This window comes from Musca vetustissima, unplaced genomic scaffold, assembly GCF_032173495.1.
Source record: "Musca vetustissima isolate MV318-11 ecotype Yass unplaced genomic scaffold, APGP_CSIRO_Mvet_v1 utg93086, whole genome shotgun sequence".
Taxonomy (NCBI): Eukaryota; Metazoa; Arthropoda; class Insecta; order Diptera; family Muscidae; genus Musca; species Musca vetustissima.
The window spans coordinates 17,081-40,274 of record NW_026882436.1 but is presented as its reverse complement, the minus strand read 5'-3'; the positions used below and the strand labels follow the sequence as shown (position 1 = coordinate 40,274).

The 23,194-nt window shown below is 36.3% G+C and overlaps 2 protein-coding genes across 2 annotated transcripts; both read left to right on the top strand.

Annotated features, from left to right (window-relative positions):
* Positions 1-6: 6 nt before the first annotated feature.
* On the top strand, positions 7-856 carry LOC133328841 (endothelin-converting enzyme homolog). Its single transcript, XM_061537348.1, has one exon. It carries the CDS (start codon positions 34-36, stop codon positions 853-855), a length of 822 nt encoding a protein of 273 aa, XP_061393332.1. The 5' UTR covers positions 7-33; the 3' UTR covers position 856.
* A 9,599-nt stretch (positions 857-10,455) lies between these two features.
* On the top strand, positions 10,456-12,534 carry LOC133328840 (neprilysin-1-like). Its single transcript, XM_061537347.1, has one exon. The coding sequence runs from the start codon at positions 10,456-10,458 to the stop codon at positions 12,532-12,534; it is 2,079 nt and encodes a 692-aa protein (XP_061393331.1).
* The last annotated feature ends 10,660 nt before the right edge of the window (positions 12,535-23,194 follow it).

The window sequence follows — 23,194 nt, the reverse complement described above, 5'->3', positions numbered from 1 at the left end:
ACCCGCAACTATGCTGTGGAGAAGTTGTATGCCATGAAAATTGAAATTAATTCCTATGAGAAGACGAATTTTAGTGAGGAGTTTGGTCAACTCGTTGTGAACAAACATGATTTTGTGGAGAATCTGAAATCGGCAATGATGTTGAGTGCCAAAAATTCGCGGAAGAAATTATACGAACCTCCCGCACCATTGGATGCTGGAGAATTGCTATCATTCACCCCCGCCAATATTCTAATCGAGAATCGTATCAAAGTCCCCGTCTCCCTGCTGCAACCATTCTATGTATGGTCCAATACATATCCCAATGCATTGAAATATGGTACCCTGGGATCTCTAATATCCCATGAACTTATTCATGGCTTTGATGATACCGGGAGGAATTTTGATAAATTTGGCAATAGTCGTAATTGGTGGGATGACAAATCCACGGAAGCTTTTAAAAATCGTACCAAATGTTTTGTCGATCAATACAAGAATTACATTTACAATGGCAAACTGTTGCCCGAAATGGCATCACAGTCGGAAAATATAGCCGATAATAGTGGTGTACGTTTGGCTTATGCGGCCTATCAACATTGGTACGATAATGCCATGCGTAGCCGCCACAATATGGAAAGTGAAACCCTACCACGTCTGAACTACAATGGCAAACAGTTGTTCTTTATTAGCTACGCCCAAATATGGTGCAATGATATCCATCCGGCAATGCGTAATTTACAAACCTCCACCGATACTCATGTACCGGGGAAATTCCGTGTAATTGGACCGCTATCGAATTTTCCGGAATTTTCTAGGGAATTTAATTGCCCGCTGGGTAGTAATATGAATCCGGTTAGTAAGTGTATAATTTATTAAATTTGTTATGATGAAGGATTTTTGTTGTCGTTTTTTTATTTTTTAATAAATGGGGAATTGTTGAGAAAAATTTTTTTGAATTGTTTTTAATTTTTAAAAAAATTAAAAAAAAAATTGAACAAGAAAGGCTTGGATTTTTACAGATGATTTTTTAAAACATTTTTTTGTGCCCATTCAAAGGAGTGGATTTTTAAAGAATATTTTTTGAGGTCTATCAAAGGCGTGGATTTTTAAAGAATATCTTTTTGAGGTCTATCCAAAGGCGTGGATTTTTAAAGAATATCTTTGAGGTCTATCCAAAGGCGTGGATTTTTAAAGGATATTTTTTCAACGGGTCATCATTAACAGGCGTGGATTTTTAAAGACTATTTTTTCGAGGTCTATCCAAAGGCGTGGATTTTTAAAGACTATTTTTTCGAGGTCTATCCAAACGCGTGGATTTTTAAAGACAATTTTTTCGAGGTCTATCCAAAGGCGTGGATTTTTAAAGACTATTTTTTCGAGGTCTATCCAAAGGCGTGGATTTTTAAAGACTATTTTTTCGAGGTCTATCCAAAGGCGTGGATTTTTAAAGACTATTTTTTCGAGGTCTATCCAAAGGCGTGGATTTTTAAAGACTATTTTTTCGAGGTCTATCCAAAGGCGTGGATTTTTAAAGACTATTTTTTCGAGGTCTATCCAAAGGCGTGGATTTTTAAAGACTATTTTTTCGGGGTCTATCCAAAGGCGTGGATTTTTAAAGACTATTTTTTCGAGGTCTATCCAAAGGCGTGGATTTTTAAAGACTATTTTTTCGAGGTCTATCCAAAGGCGTGGATTTTTAAAGACTATTTTTTCGAGGCGTGGATTTTTAAAGACTATTTTTTCGAGGCGTGGATTTTTAAAGACTATTTTTTCGAGGCGTGGATTTTTAAAGACTATTTTTTCGAGGCGTGGATTTTTAAAGACTATTTTTTCGAGGCGTGGATTTTTAAAGACTATTTTTTCGAGGCGTGGATTTTTAAAGACTATTTTTTCGAGGCGTGGATTTTTAAAGACTATTTTTTCGAGGCGTGGATTTTTAAAGACTATTTTTTCGAGGCGTGGATTTTTAAAGACTATTTTTTCGAGGCGTGGATTTTTAAAGACTATTTTTTCGAGGCGTGGATTTTTAAAGACTATTTTTTCGAGGCGTGGATTTTTAAAGACTATTATTTCGAGGTCTACCCAAAGGCGTGGATTTTTAAAGACTATTTTTTCGAGGTCTACCCAAAGGCGTGGATTTTTAAAGACTATTTTTTCGAGGTCTACCCAAAGGCGTGGATTTTTAAAGACTATTTTTTCGAGGCGTGGATTTTTAAAGACTATTTTTTCGAGGTCTACCCAAAGGCGTGGATTTTTAAAGACTATTTTTTCGAGGCGTGGATTTTTAAAGACTATTTTTTCGAGGTCTACCCAAAGGCGTGGATTTTTAAAGACTATTTTTTCGAGGTCTATCCAAAGGCGTGGATTTTTAAAGACTATTTTTTCGAGGTCTATCCAAAGGCGTGGATTTTTAAAGACTATTTTTTCGAGGTCTATCCAAAGGCGTGGATTTTTAAAGACTATTTTTTCGAGGTCTATCCAAAGGCGTGGATTTTTAAAGACTATTTTTTCGAGGTCTATCCAAAGGCGTGGATTTTTAAAGACTATTTTTTCGAGGTCTATCCAAAGGCGTGGATTTTTAAAGACTATTTTTTCGAGGTCTATCCAAAGGCGTGGATTTTTAAAGACTATTTTTTCGAGGTCTATCCAAAGGCGTGGATTTTTAAAGACTATTTTTTCGAGGTCTATCCAAAGGCGTGGATTTTTAAAGACTATTTTTTCGAGGTCTATCCAAAGGCGTGGATTTTTAAAGACTATTTTTTCGAGGTCTATCCAAAGGCGTGGATTTTTAAAGACTATTTTTTCGAGGCGTGGATTTTTAAAGACTATTTTTTCGAGGCGTGGATTTTTAAAGACTATTTTTTCGAGGTCTACCCAAAGGCGTGGATTTTTAAAGACTATTTTTTCGAGGTCTACCCAAAGGCGTGGATTTTTAAAGACTATTTTTTCGAGGTCTACCCAAAGGCGTGGATTTTTAAAGACTATTTTTTCGAGGCGTGGATTTTTAAAGACTATTTTTTCGAGGCGTGGATTTTTAAAGACTATTTTTTCGAGGTCTACCCAAAGGCGTGGATTTTTAAAGACTATTTTTTCGAGGTCTACCCAAAGGCGTGGATTTTTAAAGACTATTTTTTTGAGGTCTACCCAAAGGCGTGGATTTTTAAAGACTATTTTTTCGAGGTCTACCCAAAGGCGTGGATTTTAAAGACTATTTTTTCGAGGTCTACCCAAAGGCGTGGATTTTTAAAGACTATTTTTTCGAGGCGTGGATTTTTAAAGACTATTTTTTCGAGGCGTGGATTTTTAAAGACTATTTTTTCGAGGTCTATCCAAAGGCGTGGATTTTTAAAGACTATTTTTTCGAGGTCTATCCAAAGGCGTGGATTTTTAAAGACTATTTTTTCGAGGTCTATCCAAAGGCGTGGATTTTTAAAGACTATTTTTTCGAGGTCTATCCAAAGGCGTGGATTTTTAAAGACTATTTTTTCGAGGTCTATCCAAAGGCGTGGATTTTTAAAGACTATTTTTTCGAGGCGTGGATTTTTAAAGACTATTTTTTCGAGGTCTATCCAAAGGCGTGGATTTTTAAAGACTATTTTTTCGAGGCGTGGATTTTTAAAGACTATTTTTTCGAGGCGTGGATTTTTAAAGACTATTTTTTCGAGGCGTGGATTTTTAAAGACTATTTTTTCGAGGTCTACCCAAAGGCGTGGATTTTTAAAGACTATTTTTTCGAGGTCTACCCAAAGGCGTGGATTTTTAAAGACTATTTTTTCGAGGTCTACCCAAAGGCGTGGATTTTTAAAGACTATTTTTTCGAGGTCTACCCAAAGGCGTGGATTTTTAAAGACTATTTTTTCGAGGTCTACCCAAAGGCGTGGTTTTTAAAGACTATTTTTTCGAGGTCTACCCAAAGGCGTGGATTTTTAAAGACTATTTTTTCGAGGTCTACCCAAAGGCGTGGATTTTTAAAGACTATTTTTTCGAGGTCTACCCAAAGGCGTGGATTTTTAAAGACTATTTTTTCGAGGCGTGGATTTTTAAAGACTATTTTTTCGAGGTCTACCCAAAGGCGTGGATTTTTAAAGACTATTTTTTCGAGGTCTACCCAAAGGCGTGGTTTTTAAAGACTATTTTTTCGAGGTCTACCCAAAGGCGTGGATTTTTAAAGACTATTTTTTCGAGGTCTACCCAAAGGCGTTGATTTTTAAAGACTATTTTTTCGAGGTCTACCCAAAGGCGTGGTTTTTAAAGACTATTTTTTCGAGGTCTACCCAAAGGCGTGGATTTTTAAAGACTATTTTTTCGAGGTCTATCCAAAGGCGTGGATTTTTAAAGACTATTTTTTCGAGGTCTATCCAAAGGCGTGGATTTTTAAAGACTATTTTTTCGAGGTCTATCCAAAGGCGTGGATTTTTAAAGACTATTTTTTCGAGGTCTATCCAAAGGCGTGGATTTTTAAAGACTATTTTTTCGAGGTCTATCCAAAGGCGTGGATTTTTAAAGACTATTTTTTCGAGGTCTATCCAAAGGCGTGGATTTTTAAAGACTATTTTTTCGAGGTCTATCCAAAGGCGTGGATTTTTAAAGACTATTTTTTCGAGGTCTATCCAAAGGCGTGGATTTTTAAAGACTATTTTTTCGAGGTCTATCCAAAGGCGTGGATTTTTAAAGACTATTTTTTCGAGGTCTATCCAAAGGCGTTGATTTTTAAAGACTATTTTTTCGAGGTCTATCCAAAGGCGTGGATTTTTAAAGACTATTTTTTCGAGGCGTGGATTTTTAAAGACTATTTTTTCGAGGCGTGGATTTTTAAAGACTATTTTTTCGAGGCGTGGATTTTTAAAGACTATTTTTTCGAGGCGTGGATTTTTAAAGACTATTTTTTCGAGGCGTGGATTTTTAAAGACTATTTTTTCGAGGCGTGGATTTTTAAAGACTATTTTTTCGAGGCGTGGATTTTTAAAGACTATTTTTTCGAGGCGTGGATTTTTAAAGACTATTTTTTCGAGGCGTGGATTTTTAAAGACTATTTTTTCGAGGCGTGGATTTTTAAAGACTATTTTTTCGAGGCGTGGATTTTTAAAGACTATTTTTTCGAGGCGTGGATTTTTAAAGACTATTTTTTCGAGGCGTGGATTTTTAAAGACTATTTTTTCGAGGTCTATCCAAAGGCGTGGATTTTTAAAGACTATTTTTTCGAGGTCTATCCAAAGGCGTGGATTTTTAAAGACTATTTTTTCGAGGTCTATCCAAAGGCGTGGATTTTTAAAGACTATTTCCCAAGGCATGTCTGAGGCGTGGATTTTTAAAGACTATTTCCCGAGGCATGTCTGAGGCGTGGATTTTTTAAAGACTATTTTTTCAAGACATGTCTGAGGCGTGGATGTTTTAAAGACTATTTTTTCAAGACTATTTTTTGAGGCCTAGCCAAGGCGTGGATTTTTAAAGACTAGTTTTTCAAGGTCCACAAAAGGCGTGGATTTTTAAAGACTAGTTTTTCAAGGTCCACAAAAGGCGTGGATTTTTAAAGACTATTTTTACAAGGACCACAAAAGGCGTGGATATTTAAAGACTATTTTTTCAAGGTCCACAAAAGGCGTGGATTTTTAAAGACTATCTTTTTCAAGGTCCAAATAAGGCGTGGATTTTTAAAGACTTCTTTTTCAAGGGCCAAATAAGGCGTGGATTTTTTAAATAGAATTTTTCAAGGTCTATCCAAAGGCGTGGATTTTTTAAATAGAAATTTTCAAGGTCTATTCAAAGGCGTGGATTTTTTTAAATAGAATTTTTCAAGGTCTATCCAAAGGCGTGGATTTCATAAATTCGTGGATTTTTTAAATAGAATTTTTCAAGGTCTATCCAAAGGCGTGGATTTTTTAAATAGCATTTTTCAAGGTCTATCCAAAGGCGTGGATTTTTTAAATAGCATTTTTCAAGGTCTATCCATAGGAGTGGATTTTTTAAACAGAATTTTTCAAGGTCTATCCAAAGGCGTGGATTTTTTAAATAGAATTTTTCAAGGTCTATCCAAAGGCGTGGATTTTTTAAATAGAATTTTTCAAGGTCTATCCAAAGGCGTGGATTTTTTAAATAGCATTTTTCAAGGTCTATCCAAAGGCGTGGATTTTTAAAGACTATTTTTTCAAGGTCTATCCAAAGCCGTGGATTTTTAAAGACTATTTTTTCAAGGTCTATCCAAAGGCGTGGATTTTTTAAAGAGCTATTTTTTCAAGGTCTATCCAAAGCCTGGATTTTTTAAAGAATATTTTTTAAAGGTCTATCCAAAGGCGTGAATTTTTAAAGACTATTTTTCAAAGGTGTTTTTCCAAAGGCGTGGATTTTTTAAAGACTATTTTTCAAGGTCTATCCAAAGGCGTGGATTTTTAAAGACTATATTTTTCGAGGCGTTGATTTTTATCCAAAGGCGTGAATTTTTAAAGACTATTTTTTCGAGGTCTATCCAAAGGCGTGGATTTTTAAAGACTATTTTTTCGAGGTCTATCCAAAGGCGTGGATTTTTAAAGATTATTTTTTCGAGGTCTATCCAAAGGCGTGGATTTTTAAAGACTATTTTTTCGAGGTCTATCCAAAGGCGTGGATTTTTAAAGACTATTTTTTCGAGGTCTATCCAAAGGCGTGGATTTTTAAAGACTATTTAAGGTCTATCCAAAGGCGTGGATTTTTAAAGACTATTTAAGGTCTATCCAAAGGCGTGTTTTTCCAAAGGCGTGGATTTTTAAAGACTATTTTTTCGAGGTCTATCCAAAGGCGTGGATTTTTAAAGACTATTTTTTCGAGGTCTATCCAAAGGCGTGAATTTTTAAAGACTATTTTTTCGAGGTCTATCCAAAGGCGTGGATTTTCGAGGTCTATCCAAAGGCGTTGATTTTTAAAGACTATTTTTTCGAGGTCTATCCAAAGGCGTTGATTTTTAAAGACTATTTTTTCGAGGTCTATCCAAAGGCGTGGATTTTTAAAGACTATTTTTTCGAGGCGTGGATTTTTAAAGACTATTTTTTCGAGGTCTACCCAAAGGCGTGGATTTTTAAAGACTATTTTTTCGAGGTCTACCCAAAGGCGTGGATTTTTAAAGACTATTTTTTCGAGGCGTGGATTTTTAAAGACTATTTTTTCGAGGTCTACCCAAAGGCGTGGATTTTTAAAGACTATTTTTTCGAGGTCTACCCAAAGGCGTGGATTTTTAAAGACTATTTTTTCGAGGTCTACCCAAAGGCGTGGATTTTTAAAGACTATTTTTCGAGGCGTGGATTTTTAAAGACTATTTTTTCGAGGTCTACCCAAAGGCGTGGATTTTTAAAGACTATTTTTTCGAGGTCTACCCAAAGGCGTGGATTTTTAAAGACTATTTTTTCGAGGTCTACCCAAAGGCGTGGATTTTTAAAGACTATTTTTTCGAGGCGACTATTTTTTCGAGGTCTATCCAAAGGCGTGGATTTTTAAAGACTATTTAAGGTCTATCCAAAGGCGTGGATTTTTAAAGACTATTTAAGGTCTATCCAAAGGCGTGTTTTTCCAAAGGCGTGGATTTTTAAAGACTATTTTTTCGAGGTCTATCCAAAGGCGTGGATTTTTAAAGACTATTTTTTCGAGGTCTATCCAAAGGCGTGAATTTTTAAAGACTATTTTTTCGAGGTCTATCCAAAGGCGTGGATTTTCGAGGTCTATCCAAAGGCGTTGATTTTTAAAGACTATTTTTTCGAGGTCTATCCAAAGGCGTTGATTTTTAAAGACTATTTTTTCGAGGTCTATCCAAAGGCGTGGATTTTTAAAGACTATTTTTTCGAGGCGTGGATTTTTAAAGACTATTTTTTCGAGGTCTACCCAAAGGCGTGGATTTTTAAAGACTATTTTTTCGAGGTCTACCCAAAGGCGTGGATTTTTAAAGACTATTTTTTCGAGGCGTGGATTTTTAAAGACTATTTTTTCGAGGTCTACCCAAAGGCGTGGATTTTTAAAGACTATTTTTTCGAGGTCTACCCAAAGGCGTGGATTTTTAAAGACTATTTTTTCGAGGTCTACCCAAAGGCGTGGATTTTTAAAGACTATTTTTTCGAGGTCTACCCAAAGGCGTGGATTTTTAAAGACTATTTTTTCGAGGTCTACCCAAAGGCGTGGATTTTTAAAGACTATTTTTCGAGGCGTGGATTTTTAAAGACTATTTTTTCGAGGTCTACCCAAAGGCGTGGATTTTTAAAGACTATTTTTTCGAGGTCTACCCAAAGGCGTGGATTTTTAAAGACTATTTTTTCGAGGTCTACCCAAAGGCGTGGATTTTTAAAGACTATTTTTTCGAGGCGTGGATTTTTAAAGACTATTTTTGCAAGGTCTACCCAAAGGCGTGGATTTTTAAAGACTATTTTTTCGAGGCGTGGATTTTTAAAGACTATTTTTTCGAGGCGTGGATTTTTAAAGACTATTTTTTCGAGGTCTATCCAAAGGCGTGGATTTTTAAAGACTATTTTTCGAGGTCTATCCAAAGGCGTGGATTTTTAAAGACTATTTTTTCGAGGTCTATCCAAAGGCGTGGATTTTTAAAGACTATTTTTTCGAGGTCTATCCAAAGGCGTGGATTTTTAAAGACTATTTTTTCCAAGTCTATCCAAAGGCGTGGATTTTTAAAGACTATTTTTTCCAGGTCTATCCAAAGGCGTGGATTTTTAAAGACTATTTTTTCCAGGTCTATCCAAAGGCGTGGATTTTTAAAGACTATTTTTTCGAGGTCTATCCAAAGGCGTGGATTTTTAAAGACTATTTTTTCCAGGTCTATCCAAAGGCGTGGATTTTTAAAGACTATTTTTTCGAGGTCTATCCAAAGGCGTGGATTTTTAAAGACTATTTTTTCGAGGTCTATCCAAAGGCGTGGATTTTTAAAGACTATTTTTTCGAGGTCTATCCAAAGGCGTGGATTTTTAAAGACTATTTTTTCGAGGTCTATCCAAAGGCGTGGATTTTTAAAGACTATTTTTTCCAGGTCTATCCAAGGGCGTGGATTTTTAAAGACTATTTTTTCGAGGTCTATCCAAATGGTGTACCAAAGTCCCTATATATCTTTCGATTTGCACGAAATTTGGCACAGTGTACTGAATACAGTCTAGAATGGTATATGTTAAGTTTCGTGAAAATCGGTGCAGATTCAGATATAGCTCCCATATATATTTTCGTCCGATTTAATGAAAATGCTCCACCAAAGTCCCTATATATCTTTCGATTTGCACGAAATTTAGCATAGTGTACTGAATTAGGTCTAAAATGCTGTTTGTTAAGTTTCGAAAAATTGGTGCAGATTCAAATATAGCTCCCATATATATTTTCGTCCGATTTAAGGTAAATGTTGTACCAAAGTCCCTATATATGTTTCGATTTGCACGAAATTTGGCACAGCGTACTGAATACAGTCAAGAATGATGTGTGTTAATTTTCGTGAAAATCGGTTCAGATTTAGATATAGCTTCCATATATATTTTCGTCCGATTTAATGTAAATGGTGCACTAAAGCCTCTTAATATCTTTCGATTTGCACGAAATCTGGCACAGCGTAATGAATTAGGTCTAGAATGATGTGTGTTAAGTTTAGTGAAAATCGGTTCAGATTTAGATATAGCTCCCATATATATCTGACCAAATGAAAAATTTAGTATAGGTTGCAGAATCACATGTTTATGGATCCAATTTCATTTTACTGGTCCTTTAAAAATGCGACGTCTGTTAGGATTCATCTCCTGAATATACCCAAGGTGGTGAAGGGTATCATATAGTCGGCCCCGTCCGACTTTACTACTTTTCTTACTGGTTAAAGAATATTTTTGTGAGGCTTATCAAAGGCGTGTATTTGTTTAGGAATACTTTTTCGATGTCCATTAAAGGTGTGGATTTTTTAAGGGATATTGATTGGATGCTAGAAAAAAATATGTTTAAAAATCCACGCCTTTTGAATGGATGATAGATGTTTTTTAATCCACGACTATTTTAAAATCAGAACAAATACAATTTCAAAATTACCTACACCACTTGGCAAATTTAGACAGCATGCAAACAAAGCCGTGTTTTTGTGTGTCTTGATCCAAAATAAATAAAAGATAACAATTGTTGTGACTTCGTATTTTTTAAATACCTGATTTAGCCACAGCCAACGATATTGAAAATTATTTTTAAATCAAAAACACAAAGAGCATTCACTGTTTAGTTCATACCATTGCTTACTCTTAAGACGCACGAAAGAGAGAAGAGAAAATAAATATTTCCTGCGGTTATGGAGAAAGTGAGATAAGCTTATCGCTATACAACAACAAAAAATATCCCTATGTACACACAAATGTGTGTGAGCTCAATAATCGTTTGTTGATAAATAAATAAAATACCACAAGGAATTCGACATCGACATTCCGTTCAGTTGTAATATTGAAATTATAACGTCAAGATCAACCAACCAACCGAACACCTAACCAATTCGGAATGTCGAAAGTGTTTTATTTTTTAATTTTGTATTCAATATTATGCACCTGGGGCACTGCTGCTGGCCATCCCGCAGATCAAGATTTGTTTAATCAGGAAATTAAACGCCTTTCAAAGGCAGCGGAGATCCACAATTTAATGGATGAAACTGTCGATCCTTGTGATAATTTCTATGCCTTTGCCTGTGGCAAATGGAATCGTTATAACCCAGCCAATACCTTGGAACGTGCCTCAACGGGATTTTTTGAGGCTGTGTTGAAATCGTTTAATCGTAAAATCGCCGAGGTTTTAACTTCCGATGATATGGCCGGATTCAATGAGATTGATCGTAAGGTGAAAGTGTTCTATGATTCATGCATGAATTTGTCTTCACTCAAGGATGTGTATCGGGAAAAATTATTAGAAATTTCCCAGGAATTTGGTGAAATGCCGGTACTGGTTGGTGATCGATGGCAGCGCCATGAATTCGATTGGTTGGCCTTGGTGGGGAAAATGGCCTATAAATATGGGGTACACATAATTCTCGGCTATGATATAATGGTGGACTATGCCGATACCACGACGAATCGTTTATATATTGGTTATCGTGGTTTACCTTTGGAATCGAAATCTATGTATTTGGATGAGGGTAATGCCATATATCGTGAGGGTTACAAAAGTAAAATGTCGAAGAATCTACAACTCTTCTTGAAACTGCCACAAGAATTGGCCGAGGTAACTGCCAAGGAATTATTGGAATTTGAAATTGGTTTGGCCAAGGGTATGATAGATGCCACCGCCGGTCTGCAGGTAACCGATATTACCCAACTCACAACTATTGACGATTTGGTTCAAAAATATGGTCAAGATTTGGATTTGAGGCGATACATCAATATTTCATTGGGTTACACACCCACCGATAAGGTCTATGAAATGGCCGAGGACTATCAGAAAAATGTCATTCAATTGGTGAAGGAGACACCACGCCGCGTCGTGGCCAATTACATTTTCTATAATTTCCTCGAACACTTCATGGTCAAGGTACCCCGAAGTCATGAGGAGCTGCAATCGAAATGTATCAGCCGAACAAAGCGGTATTTTGCCAAAAATCTGGATAACATTATCTATAGGCGGATCAATAGCAACAATAATACCGCCAAGGCCATTGATTTTATGTGGCACGAAATTCAGACAACATTCGAACAAACTTTACTTTCCGAACGACTACAGTGGATTGGTGAGAAGACCCGTAACTATGCCATTGATAAACTCAAAGCCATGCAATTAGAAATTAATTCCTATGAACAACGGAATTTCACCGCCGAGCTGGCTGATCTTCAATTGAGTAAAGAGAACTTTTTGGAAAATCTGAAAGCTGTCATGATTTTAAGTGTACGAAATACAAGGCAAAAGCTACAGGAACCACCCTCAGCATTGGAGGCCGGAGAAATATTGTCCTTTACACCGGCCAATATTATTGTGGAGAATAAAATCAAAGTCCCAGTTTCGCTACTACAGCCGTATTTTGTCTGGTCCAATCTCTATCCGAATGCTGTACAATATGCCACCTTGGGCTCGTTGATATCTCACGAGCTAATACACGGTTTCGATGATACTGGACGAAATTTCGATAAGGCCGGCAACAGTCACAATTGGTGGGACACCACCTCCACGGAGCACTTTAAAAATCGCACTAAATGTTTCATAGATCAATATAAACATTATACATATAATGGTCGTAAATTACCCGAAATGCAATCACAATCGGAAAATATTGCCGATAATGGCGGTGTACGCCTCGCCTATGCTGCCTATTTACGTTGGTATGAAGATGAAGCTCGTTCGATGGGTACGCTACCCATTGAATCCCTGCCACGTTTTCAATATTCCGGAAAGAAGCTATTCTTTATCAGTTATGCTCAATTGTGGTGCAATGATGTCCATCCGGTGGTGAAAAATTTACAAACCTCAACCGATTTACATGTACCGGGGAAATATCGTGTCATTGGACCATTGTCGAATTTTGAGGAATTCTCTAAGGAGTTTAATTGCCCACCGGATAGTAATATGAATCGTTCCAATAAATGTGAAATTTATTAGGAACGAAAAACTAAATTGTATTTTAGCTAAGATCTCCCCGTCATCCAGGAATACATCGAAGAGGTAAAAATTAGTAATTTAACAAAATTCGAAATTTTAAAAATTTTAATTTTTTCTTCTTCTATTGCAGATGTATAAAATGGATGATTATTTTTAGTATAGAGAATAGACATAAAGTAAAAAAAAAAATTAAAAACAATAAAAAATAAAATTCAAAGAAAAGTTTTTCTAAGACCCATTCAAAGGCATTGATTTTTATACCCTTCACCACACTGTGGTACAGGGTATTATGTCTTTGTGCACATGTTTGTAACAGGCAAAAGGAAACGAGGTAGACACATGGTTTATTTTAAGGATATGCATAGAATCACTTTCTAAGTCGATTTATGCATATCCGTCCATCCGTCCGTCAGTCTGTCTGTCCATGTAAAATTGTAAACAAATTACAGGTCGCATTTATGTTCTGAATTGGATGAAATTTGGCATAGGTCACCTATTTGGCCCAAGGACGAACCCTATTGAAATGGGGAAAAATCGGTTCAGATTTAGATATAGCTCCCATATATATTTTCGTCCGATTTAAGGTAAATGGCGTACCAAAGTCCCTATATACATTTCGATCTGCACGAAATTTCGCATAGCGTAATGAATTAGGTATAGAATGATGTGTGTCAAGTTTCGTGGAAATCTGTTCAGATTTAGATATGGCTCCCATATATGTTTTTCGTCAGATTTAAGGTAAATGGTGTACCAAAGTCCCCATATATCTTCCGATTTGCACGAAATTTGGCATAGAGTAATGAATTAAGTTTAGAATGATGTGTGTTGAGTTTCCTGAAAATCGGTCCAGATTTAGATATGGCTCCCATATATTTTTTTCGTCCGATTTAAGGTAAATGGTGCACCAAAGTCCCTATATATTACGATTTCTACGAAATTTTGCATAGCGTACTGAATTAAGTCTGAAATTATGTGTGTTAAGTTTCCTGAAAATTGGTCCAGATTTAGATATGTCTCCCATATATTTTTTTGTGTCCGATTTAAGGTAATTGGTGCTCCAAAGTCCCTATATATCTTTCGATTTGTACGAAATTACGAAAGCATTCTTTGAGCTGATCAAATTTTTCGGAGGATTGTAGATCCCACCATTGATGAATGTTGCCATATTTGACATAAAGACGACCATCATCATCAAAGCCATGCAATATTTCATGGGACTCTACCAAATTTGGCAAATACCAGGGTATTGGGTAGCCCATGACCGGTAATGTAATAGGGTTGCTATTGTAGGGCCACTGGGGCGGTTACCAAATTGAACATAAGGGAATTTTGTATGAAATAGGTATCGATTGCTATGTCATCCATGGGCTGTAGCGGTCGCGAGAGTTTATTGATTTTTTTCTTGGTTATGAAGATTTTTAATGCCTTGACATTGGCATCGAAATCGGTATAGAATTGTAACTCTTTTGTTTCTTCGCTGCAAAGTTCAATATGGAAAATATGATTGTTTCCTTGACATTGGCATCGAATTATTATATTTTTAGATCAACATTATCACACCACAGTTGGGCATAGCCAATAAAAAATAATTGTCGATTATCATAGGAGAAACTATGAAATAATTCGGCAATTAATAACGCAGTCTGGTGTGTTCAGTCAACCATTTAAGGTAGGCCTTATAGGCCAGATGGATACAACCATTGTGAGGGGATGACCAGCATAAATGTATGAGGCATATTGTTCGAAAAGCATTCTTTGAGTTGATCAAAATTTTCGGAGGCAATCCTCCGATCTCACCATTGACGACGATCATCGTCAAAGCCATGCAATAATTCATGGGATAGGACACTACCTAATTTGGCAAATACCAAGGCATTAGGTAGTCCATGACCGGCAATGCAATAGGTCTGCAGTAGGGCCACTGGGACGGTACCAAATTGAGCACGATGGCATTGTGTGCTGAATAGATATCGATTGGTATGTCATCCATGCCTTGACATTGTCAACGAAATTGGTGCCGGTAAATGGTAATTTTTTGCTTCATCGCTGGAAAGTTCGGGTTTAAGGGCGGGTGTTTTAAGTTTCATTTGATGAAGTTTTTCCAAGACATAGTTGCGGGTTGCTGCACTCATCCATTGGAGTCCTGCGGATTGTAGCACTTTTTCGAAAGCCATTTTTAAATATTGCCAAATTTTCTTGAGATCTGCCTCAGTATGGGAGCTGTTATATTTCCGATGGACCCTATCTTCAAAAGTCATTGGAAAGTAAGTTTTGATTTGTGAGACACGATAGGTTTTCTGTTCGGATTTGTCATCATAGCTGCTAGATATAAATTCATTTATAGAAAATATAAATTGACCACAATACGTTGGGGGTTTCTCCATGACCGATACCAGATTTAAAGATCATTAAATTTGCTATCGATGCATAAAATGTTGTTAGTAATTTTCTAACATCCAAATATGGATAATGTTTGAGGTACTGTTCTCGCACCGTTGTTATTGTATCCTACCCTTAAACCCCTTGTCAATTCACATTCTATACCTAGGGTATCGACTATCGACCACACCCTGCGTTCTGTATGTTTAGAACTTGATTCATTGATAGTTTAATGAAATTTGTATTTCATAAAAAAAAAACAAAACATTAAATCTACGTCACCTAAGCCAGAATATTGGCATTGTGAATAGCCGAAAAAAACGTTTCACATGTTATCTGATAAACTTTGAACTTTTCGAAAACGTTTACAAAACTTTATAATGTATTCATCACAAGAAGAAGAACAAAAAAAAAAAACCAAACGTTTAGTTCTGTTTCAAGCTGTTTAAGAATTAGTTCGGTGTATTTTTATTTTATTAATATAAACAAATAAAAGTATGCCTCTGCATTCGGCCACCCTCCACAATATTCTATTGCTTGGGTTTATTGGATTTTGCTGTATGAAATCTTCCCAAAGTTTTCCATTTATTCGAATTACACGCCTAATCAAGTTGGAAGAAATTCGGGCCTATATGAATGAGTCAGTGGATCCATGTGAGAATTTCTATGAATTCGCCTGTGGCAATTGGCCACAAATACATCCCATCAATGGTGATGATGATGAGCGGACTAGTGTTAGCTATTTTGATGTAATCGAAGAGGCATTTAATGGCAAGGTCAAGGAGCTTTTAGGCAGCCGCGACTATACCGATACCCTAGCTGAGAAGAAAATTAAAAGTTTCTATAAATCATGTGTGAATTTGCCGAATATTGCTGTAGAGTACAACGCAAAAATGCAAGAACTAATTGCGGAGTTTGGGGAGATGCCAGGAGTTCGGGATGATAACACAGAAAAACATTTCAATTGGCAGCAGGTGATCAGTGATATACAGAAAAAGTATGCCATAAATATATTAGTGGGTCTTGGACTCAATACTGATTTTTATGATAATAAAATGAAAGTTTTATTTCTAACCTCTGGCGATTGGCTAATGGAGGAGAAAATTTCATATTTTGCAGAGGACTTCGAAGAGCTACGAGACTCTACCATAAAAGCTACAGCATCAAATTTAATTAATTTTTTAGATATAAAATCTCGAGAAGCCAAACAAATCGCCAAAGAAATTTTCAATTTTGAATCTGAATTGGCAAAAGGTTTAAGTGAAGAGGGTGTACAACCCACGGAGATGCTTAAACCTACATCTGTGGAGGAACTTCACATTAAATATTACCCCTATTTGGATGTTAAAAAATTACTTACAACCTTCTATGGTTCCATACCAAAATTAGTAATCTACGAAGAACATCGGTATTTGGAAAATCTGGTATCAGTTATGGTCAAAACCCCGCAGCGTATTGTGGCCAATTATATTTTCTATAAATTAATTTATGAATTTATATACAGCAGTCATGATGAGAAATCTGAACAGGAAACCTATTGCGTATCGCAAATCAAAGCATATTTTCCAACGAATTTTGAAAATATGGTATATCGAAAATATAATAGCCCCCATACTGAAAATGAACTCAAGGAAATTTGGCAATATTTAAAAATGGCTTTTGAAGAAGTGTTACAATCGGCAGGACTCCAATGGATGAGTACAGCAACCCGCAACTATGCATTGGAAAAACTTCATCAAATGGAACTACAAATACCCGCCCTTAAACCTGAACTTTCCAGCCAAGAAGCAAAAGAGTTACCATTTACCGACACCGATTTCATTGCCAATGTCAAGGTGTTAAAAATCTTCATAGCCAATAAAGAAATCAAAAAACTCTCCCGACCTCTACAACCCATGGATGATATACCCATCGATACCTATTCACCACAAAATGCCATTATGTTTAATTTGGTAACCGTCCCAGTGGCCCTACTGCAACCCTATTACATTACTGGACATGGACTACCAAATGCCCTGGTATTTGCCAAATTAGGTAGTGTCCTATCCCATGAATTGCTGCATGGTTTCGATGATGATGGTCGTCGCTATGACAAACATGGCAACCTTCGTCAATGGTGGGATCTCCAATCCTCCGAAAAATTTGATCAACTCAAAGAATGCTTTTCGGAACAATATGCCTCATACATTTATGCTGGCCACCTCCTGACACGACCTCCCTCACAAGCTGAAAATATTGCCGATAATGGTGGTATCCGTCTGGCCTATAAGGCCTATCTCAAATGGTTGACCGAACACACCAGAATGCGTCATAAAATTGCCGAATTATTTCGCAGTTTCCCTTATGATAATCGACAATTATTTTTTATTGGCTATGCCCAGCTATGGTGTGATAATGTTGATCCAAAATATAAAATTCTAAATACCATTACAGATCCTCATGCACCAGCTGAGGCACGGATTATGTTGACACTACAAAATCTGGATGAATTTTCGGAGATATTTCAATGCCGGGAGGGGAGTGTTATGAATCGCAGGGAGAAATGTAAAATTTATTAGTTGTTAATTCTTAATTTTTTTAATAAAATTAAATAAAACAATTTTAAAAAATCCAAGACTTTTAGGGGATACTAGAAAAAATATTTTTAAAAATCCACGCCTATTGGAATGGAAGCTAGAAAAAATAATTTTAAAAATCTTCGCCTTTGGATAGACCTAAAAAAATATTTTTTACCAGTAAAGAAAGTAGTTCAGTCGGACTGGGCCGACTATATGATACCCTTCTCCACTTGGGGTATATCCTACACATGTATCCTAACATACGTCGTTTTTCGTTATATATCTATATCTGAACCGATTTCAGGGAAACTTGCCAGAGACTAATTTATATTACTTCAGTACGTTGTGTCAATCGGCCTAGCTATGGATGTTTTCACGAAGCTTAGCAACATCATTCTAGATTTAATTCAGTACCCTATACCAAAATTCGTGCAAATCGAAAGATATATAGAGACTTTGATGCACCAATTACATAAAATCCGACAAAAATATATATGGGAGCTATATCTAAATCTGAACCGATTTTAAAGAAACTTAAGAAAACTATGCAAATTTCGTTGAAATCGGTCTTTGGTACACCATTTACATTAAATCGGACGAAAATATATATGGGAGCTATATATAAATCTGAACCGATTTTCGTGAAACTTAGAACACATCATTCTAGACTTAATTCAGTACGCTATGCCAAATTTCGTGCAAATCGAAAGATATATAGGGTCTTTGGTGCACCAATTACCTTAAATCGGATGAAAATATATATGGGAGCTATATCTAAATCTGAACCGATTTTCATGATACTTTGCACACATCATTCTAGACCCTATTCATTACGCTGTGACAAATTTCGTGCAAATCGAAAGATATATATGATCTTTGGTACACCATTTACATTAAATCGGACGAAAATATATATGGGAGCTATATCTAAATCTGAACCGATTTTTCCCAATTTCAGTAGCGTTCATCCTTGGGCCAAACAAATGAGCTGTACCAAATTTCATCCAATTCGGATCATAAATCCGACCTGTACTTTGTTTACAATTTAACTTGGACAGACAGACGGATGGGCAGACTTGCATAAATCGACTTAGAAAGTGATTCTATGCGTATTCTCCAAAGGAACCATGGGTCTATCTCGATTATTTTGCCTGTTACAAACATATGCATAAAGACAGGGTCCACAGTGTGGTGAAGGGTATAAAAATCCACGCCTTTGAATATGCCTAGAAAAAATTCCTCCGACCGAAGCTGAGAATGCTCTTTCTATAGATTGTTTTTCTATAGGTTTTATGACTTATTGCTCTTCCCTCGTATTTCGATGAGAAGATTATTTAAGTTTCTAATAAAACTGAAAGAGACCCATGGTCACCATCATCCGCAAATATAAATCTAATGCAAAAGAAAAACAAAAGTAATAGTAAATTTTTGCAAATTTCTTATCAGTACTAATTTAGCTGGCGCGAACGCAATGTCGGAAACGCATTTACATAAATAAACAACAAAAACAATAGAAAATAAAAAAACGGATGTTTTATATTTCGAAAAGAAAATCTAAATAAATATGCTGTCATTTGGAATAAGAAGCTGTTTACTAATTTATTTCCTCAACCTAAGCCTGGGCCAGCCCACCCACCATGGATCTCTTAGTGAATCGGAATTCATACGCAACTCCAAGTCCCTGGAAATTCTGCATTATATGAATGCCTCAGCAAATCCATGTCAAAATTTTTATGAATTTTCCTGTGGCCATTGGCAGAGCTATCATCGAAATAATGGCTTTCCGGAAATTGAAGGAGTTTTGCAGAAAATGGAAATCGAATTTGAGGAGGATATGAAAAATGTATTACTATCCCGGACGGAAGGGGATACGTATGGGGAGAAATTGCTGAAAATATTTTATAAATCCTGTTTGAATTTACCTAATATGTGGCACGAATATTTATTATCCTTAAAGGAAATTGTCAAGGAATTTGGTAAAGGACTTTGCATGACAAGTGAAGTGCAGGAAAAATTCGATTGGCTGAAAGTGGTTTTGGAAATCTACCAAAAATATGATTTGGAAATAATAATGGGTATTAAGTTTTCAGGACCCACAAAGGGTGTATTAGGTCCAAGGATAGTGATTGGCCATCCTGATTTTAAGCTTGATTCCAAATGGATATATATTGGAGAGGAATATGAAATTGATCGTCAAAAATATATGTTTACTATGGCCTTTAATTTGATCTACTATTTATATGTACCCGCCAAAGAGGCCCTAATATTGGCGCGAGAAATGTTAAATTTTGAAATAAATCTGGCAAGAGGCCTTAGTAGTGGAAAATTCGAGGAAATGTATACCTTGACGTCCCTTGAAAAAATTCAGCAAAAATATGGATGGGATCTCGAGGTGAGACAATTTCCCAGAACTCTCTACGAAGAAGAAATTTATCTGCAGAACCTTGTGAAGGTGTTGGAGAACACCCCCTCCCACATAGTTTCAAATTATATTTTCTATAAATTATTGAAGAATTTTTTCATGGAAAAATCTTCGGACAAAGAAACCCAGCAAACTTTGTGCCTTAAGAAAACCAAAGAAATATTTCCCTCCTCCTTGGAAAATATGGTTTACCGCACGATACACAATCCTCAAACCGAAAAAGATCTTCAAGAACTATGGCACTACATAAGAGACAACTTTCGTGAGAAAATCTCAAACCCAACAAGTCATTGGTATCAACAATATCCCTTGGATAAATTGGATCAAATAGAACTGGAAATACCCGAACTCACTTTCAAACCGGAATATGATTTTCAAAATTTGAATTTTCAGGAAAATGATTTTCTCCACAACCTCAAAATCTTACTCACAAATAAAGCCAATACAAAACGCCTACACCTTCTACACAAAACATCACCCCACACCTCCCCCAACGACGATCACATCAACAAAATTACCATACCTGTGAAATTATTGCAACCCCACTATCTCTGGTCTCCGCACGTTCCCAAGGCCTATAATTTTGCCAAATTAGGTACACTTATGGCACGTGAACTGATACGTGACCTAGTACATATGCATTACAATGGAACCGCCCACTACTCCCCTCCACTACACCACATTTTGCAATGTTTAGAAATCATCAACGACAATCACCACCTTCCACCATCGTCAACACCATTGACAGGCGCTCAATTGGAATCGTTAATAGATAATGGTGGCCTTCATCTATCCTACACTGCCTATTTGCAATGGTATGCCAATAATAGAGGAAACTCCCACCTAATAGCCATGGAAACGTATTCTCGTCTACGTTACAGCAATAAACAATTATTTTTCCTTCATTATGCCCAAATGTGGTGTTCCAGTTGGAAGTTGAACGCTGAACTCTTTCATCAGGGCCACATTCCGTATGATGTTCGTGTCATCGATTCTCTGGCAAATTTAATGGAATTTTCCAAAGTATTTAAATGTCCCGTGGATAGTCTAATGAATCCATTAAGAAAGTGTGAAATATTTTAAGAAATATATTATAAACAAATTTTAAAAAAATTGTTTTGATAATTTTGTAAGGTTAAAATTTAACAAAACAGAAACCTCACCCCTAGCTGAGCTGAGGATTTTTTTTTCTATAGTAAAAAAGAAACCTCAGCTAGGGCTGAGCAATTTTTTTTATAGAAAAAAAGAAACCTATGATAGGGCTGAGGATTTTTTGTCTATAGAAAAAAAAAACCTCAGCTAGGCCTGAGGATTTTTTTTCTATAGAAAAAAAGAAACTTCAGCTAGGGCTGAGGAATTTTCTTCTATAGAAAAAAAGAAACCTCAGCTAGTGTTGAGGAATGTTTTGCTATAAAAAAAGAAACTTCAGCTAGGGCTGAGGAAACCTCAACTAGAGCTGAGGAATTTTTTTCTATAAAAAAGAAACCTCAGCTAGGACTGAGGAATTTTTCTATAGAAAAAAGAAACCTCAGTTAGGGCTAAGGAAGTTTTTTATAGAAGAGAGAAGGAGTTGTTGTCTATAGAAAGAGTAGACCTCAGCTGCAAGAGTAGATCACAGCTGAGGTCTACTCTTTCTATAGATAAAAACTCCTTCTCTGAGGTTTCTTTTTTCTATAGAAAAAAATTCCTCAGCCCTTGCTGAGGTTTCTTTTTTTTCTATAGAAAAAAATTCCTCAGCACTAGCTGAGGTTTCTTTTTTTCTATAGAAAAAAATTCCTCAGCCCTTGATGAAGTTTTTTTTCTATAGAAAAAAAATCCTCAGCCTTGCTGAAATGGTTTTTCCATAGAAAAAAATTCCTCAACCCTTGCTGAAGTTGTTTTTCTATAGAAAAAATGTCCTCAGCCCCAGTTGAGGTTTCTTTTTTTTATAGAAAAAAATTCCTCAGCCTTAGCTGAGGTTTCTTTTTTTCTATAGAAAAAAATTCCTCAGCCCTAGCTGAGGTTTCTTTTTTCTATAGAAAAAAATTCATCAGCCCTAGCTGAGGTTTCTTTTTTTCTATAGAAAAAAATTTCTCAGCCCTAGCTGAGGTTTATTTTTTACTGAATATGGAAATTTCTTATTCAGCCAGGCTGAATAGAGATTTCCATAGGAAATTTCTTATTCAGCCAGGCTGAATAGAGATTTCCATAGGAAATTTCTTATTCAGCCAGGCTGAATAGGGATTTCCATAGGAAATTTCTTATTCAGCCTGGCTGAATAGTGATTTGCATAGGAAATTTCCTATTCAGCCTGGCTGAATTGTGATTTCCATAGGAAATTTCTTATCCAGCCTGGCTGAATAGTGATTTCCACAGGAAATTTCTTATTCAGCCTGGCTGAATAGTGATTTCCATAGGAAATTTCTTATTCAGCCCGGCTGAATAGTGATTTCCATAGGAAATTTCTTATTCAGCCTGGCTGAATAGTGATTTCCATAGGAAATTTCTTATTCAGCCTGACTGAATAGTGATTTCCATAGGAAGTTTCTTATTCAGCCTGGCTGAATAGTGATTTCCATAGAATATTTCTTATTCTTATTTCTTTTAATTCGAAAAAGTAAATGAAAAGCCATATAATTTAATATCCCTTTTATTAAAGACCATGTCCTTTGACCCATTACCACCCAGGCAAACCCCTACCAAGCCCACTATAATTCCCTTGACATTTCACCTCGATTACAAAAATAAATTCATCTTTTATTGATTTCAATTTTCCATTTCATTGTTGATTGTTAATTTCCGTTTACTGTTATTTTTTTATTTCGGATTTTTTGCTTATTTTCGAACTCTGCTTCTTCTTCTTCTCGTTTTTTACTTACCGTGAGTTAAAATGTTAATCGTTTCGTTGTGCCAATAAAACAGACTTAGGAGGCAGCCCTTGAATGTTTGCAGTGGACGGTAACCTTTGAGAACGTACGGGTTGAATTGCAAATACTGGGGCATGTCCTGCCATTGCAAGAGTTCCGCATCGAAGTCGGCAACATTGGAGAAGCCTTTCATTGACGGCGATGGCGACGATGCGATGGAAGAGGCGCCCGAGCCAGGCGATGACGAGGATGGTGTTGTCGTGGAAGTTGAAGGTGACAGTAAGGCGGGTGTAGTGGCTAATGGTGGTGGTGTAATGGAAGAAGTTGTTGTTGTTGTTGCTGACGATGATGATGAAGACGATGATATTTCGTTTGCGTCAGCTGCAGCAGAAGACGATGAGGATGATGAGGCATTCGAATTAATTGACGATGAGGTAGTTGATGAAGACATTGTT

Coding starts and splice junctions, on each gene's coding strand:
- LOC133328840 (XM_061537347.1), top strand. CDS start 10,456: ATGTCGAAAGTGTTTTATTTTTTAATTTTGTATTCAATATTATGCACC.
- LOC133328841 (XM_061537348.1), top strand. CDS start 34: ATGAAAATTGAAATTAATTCCTATGAGAAGACGAATTTTAGTGAGGAG.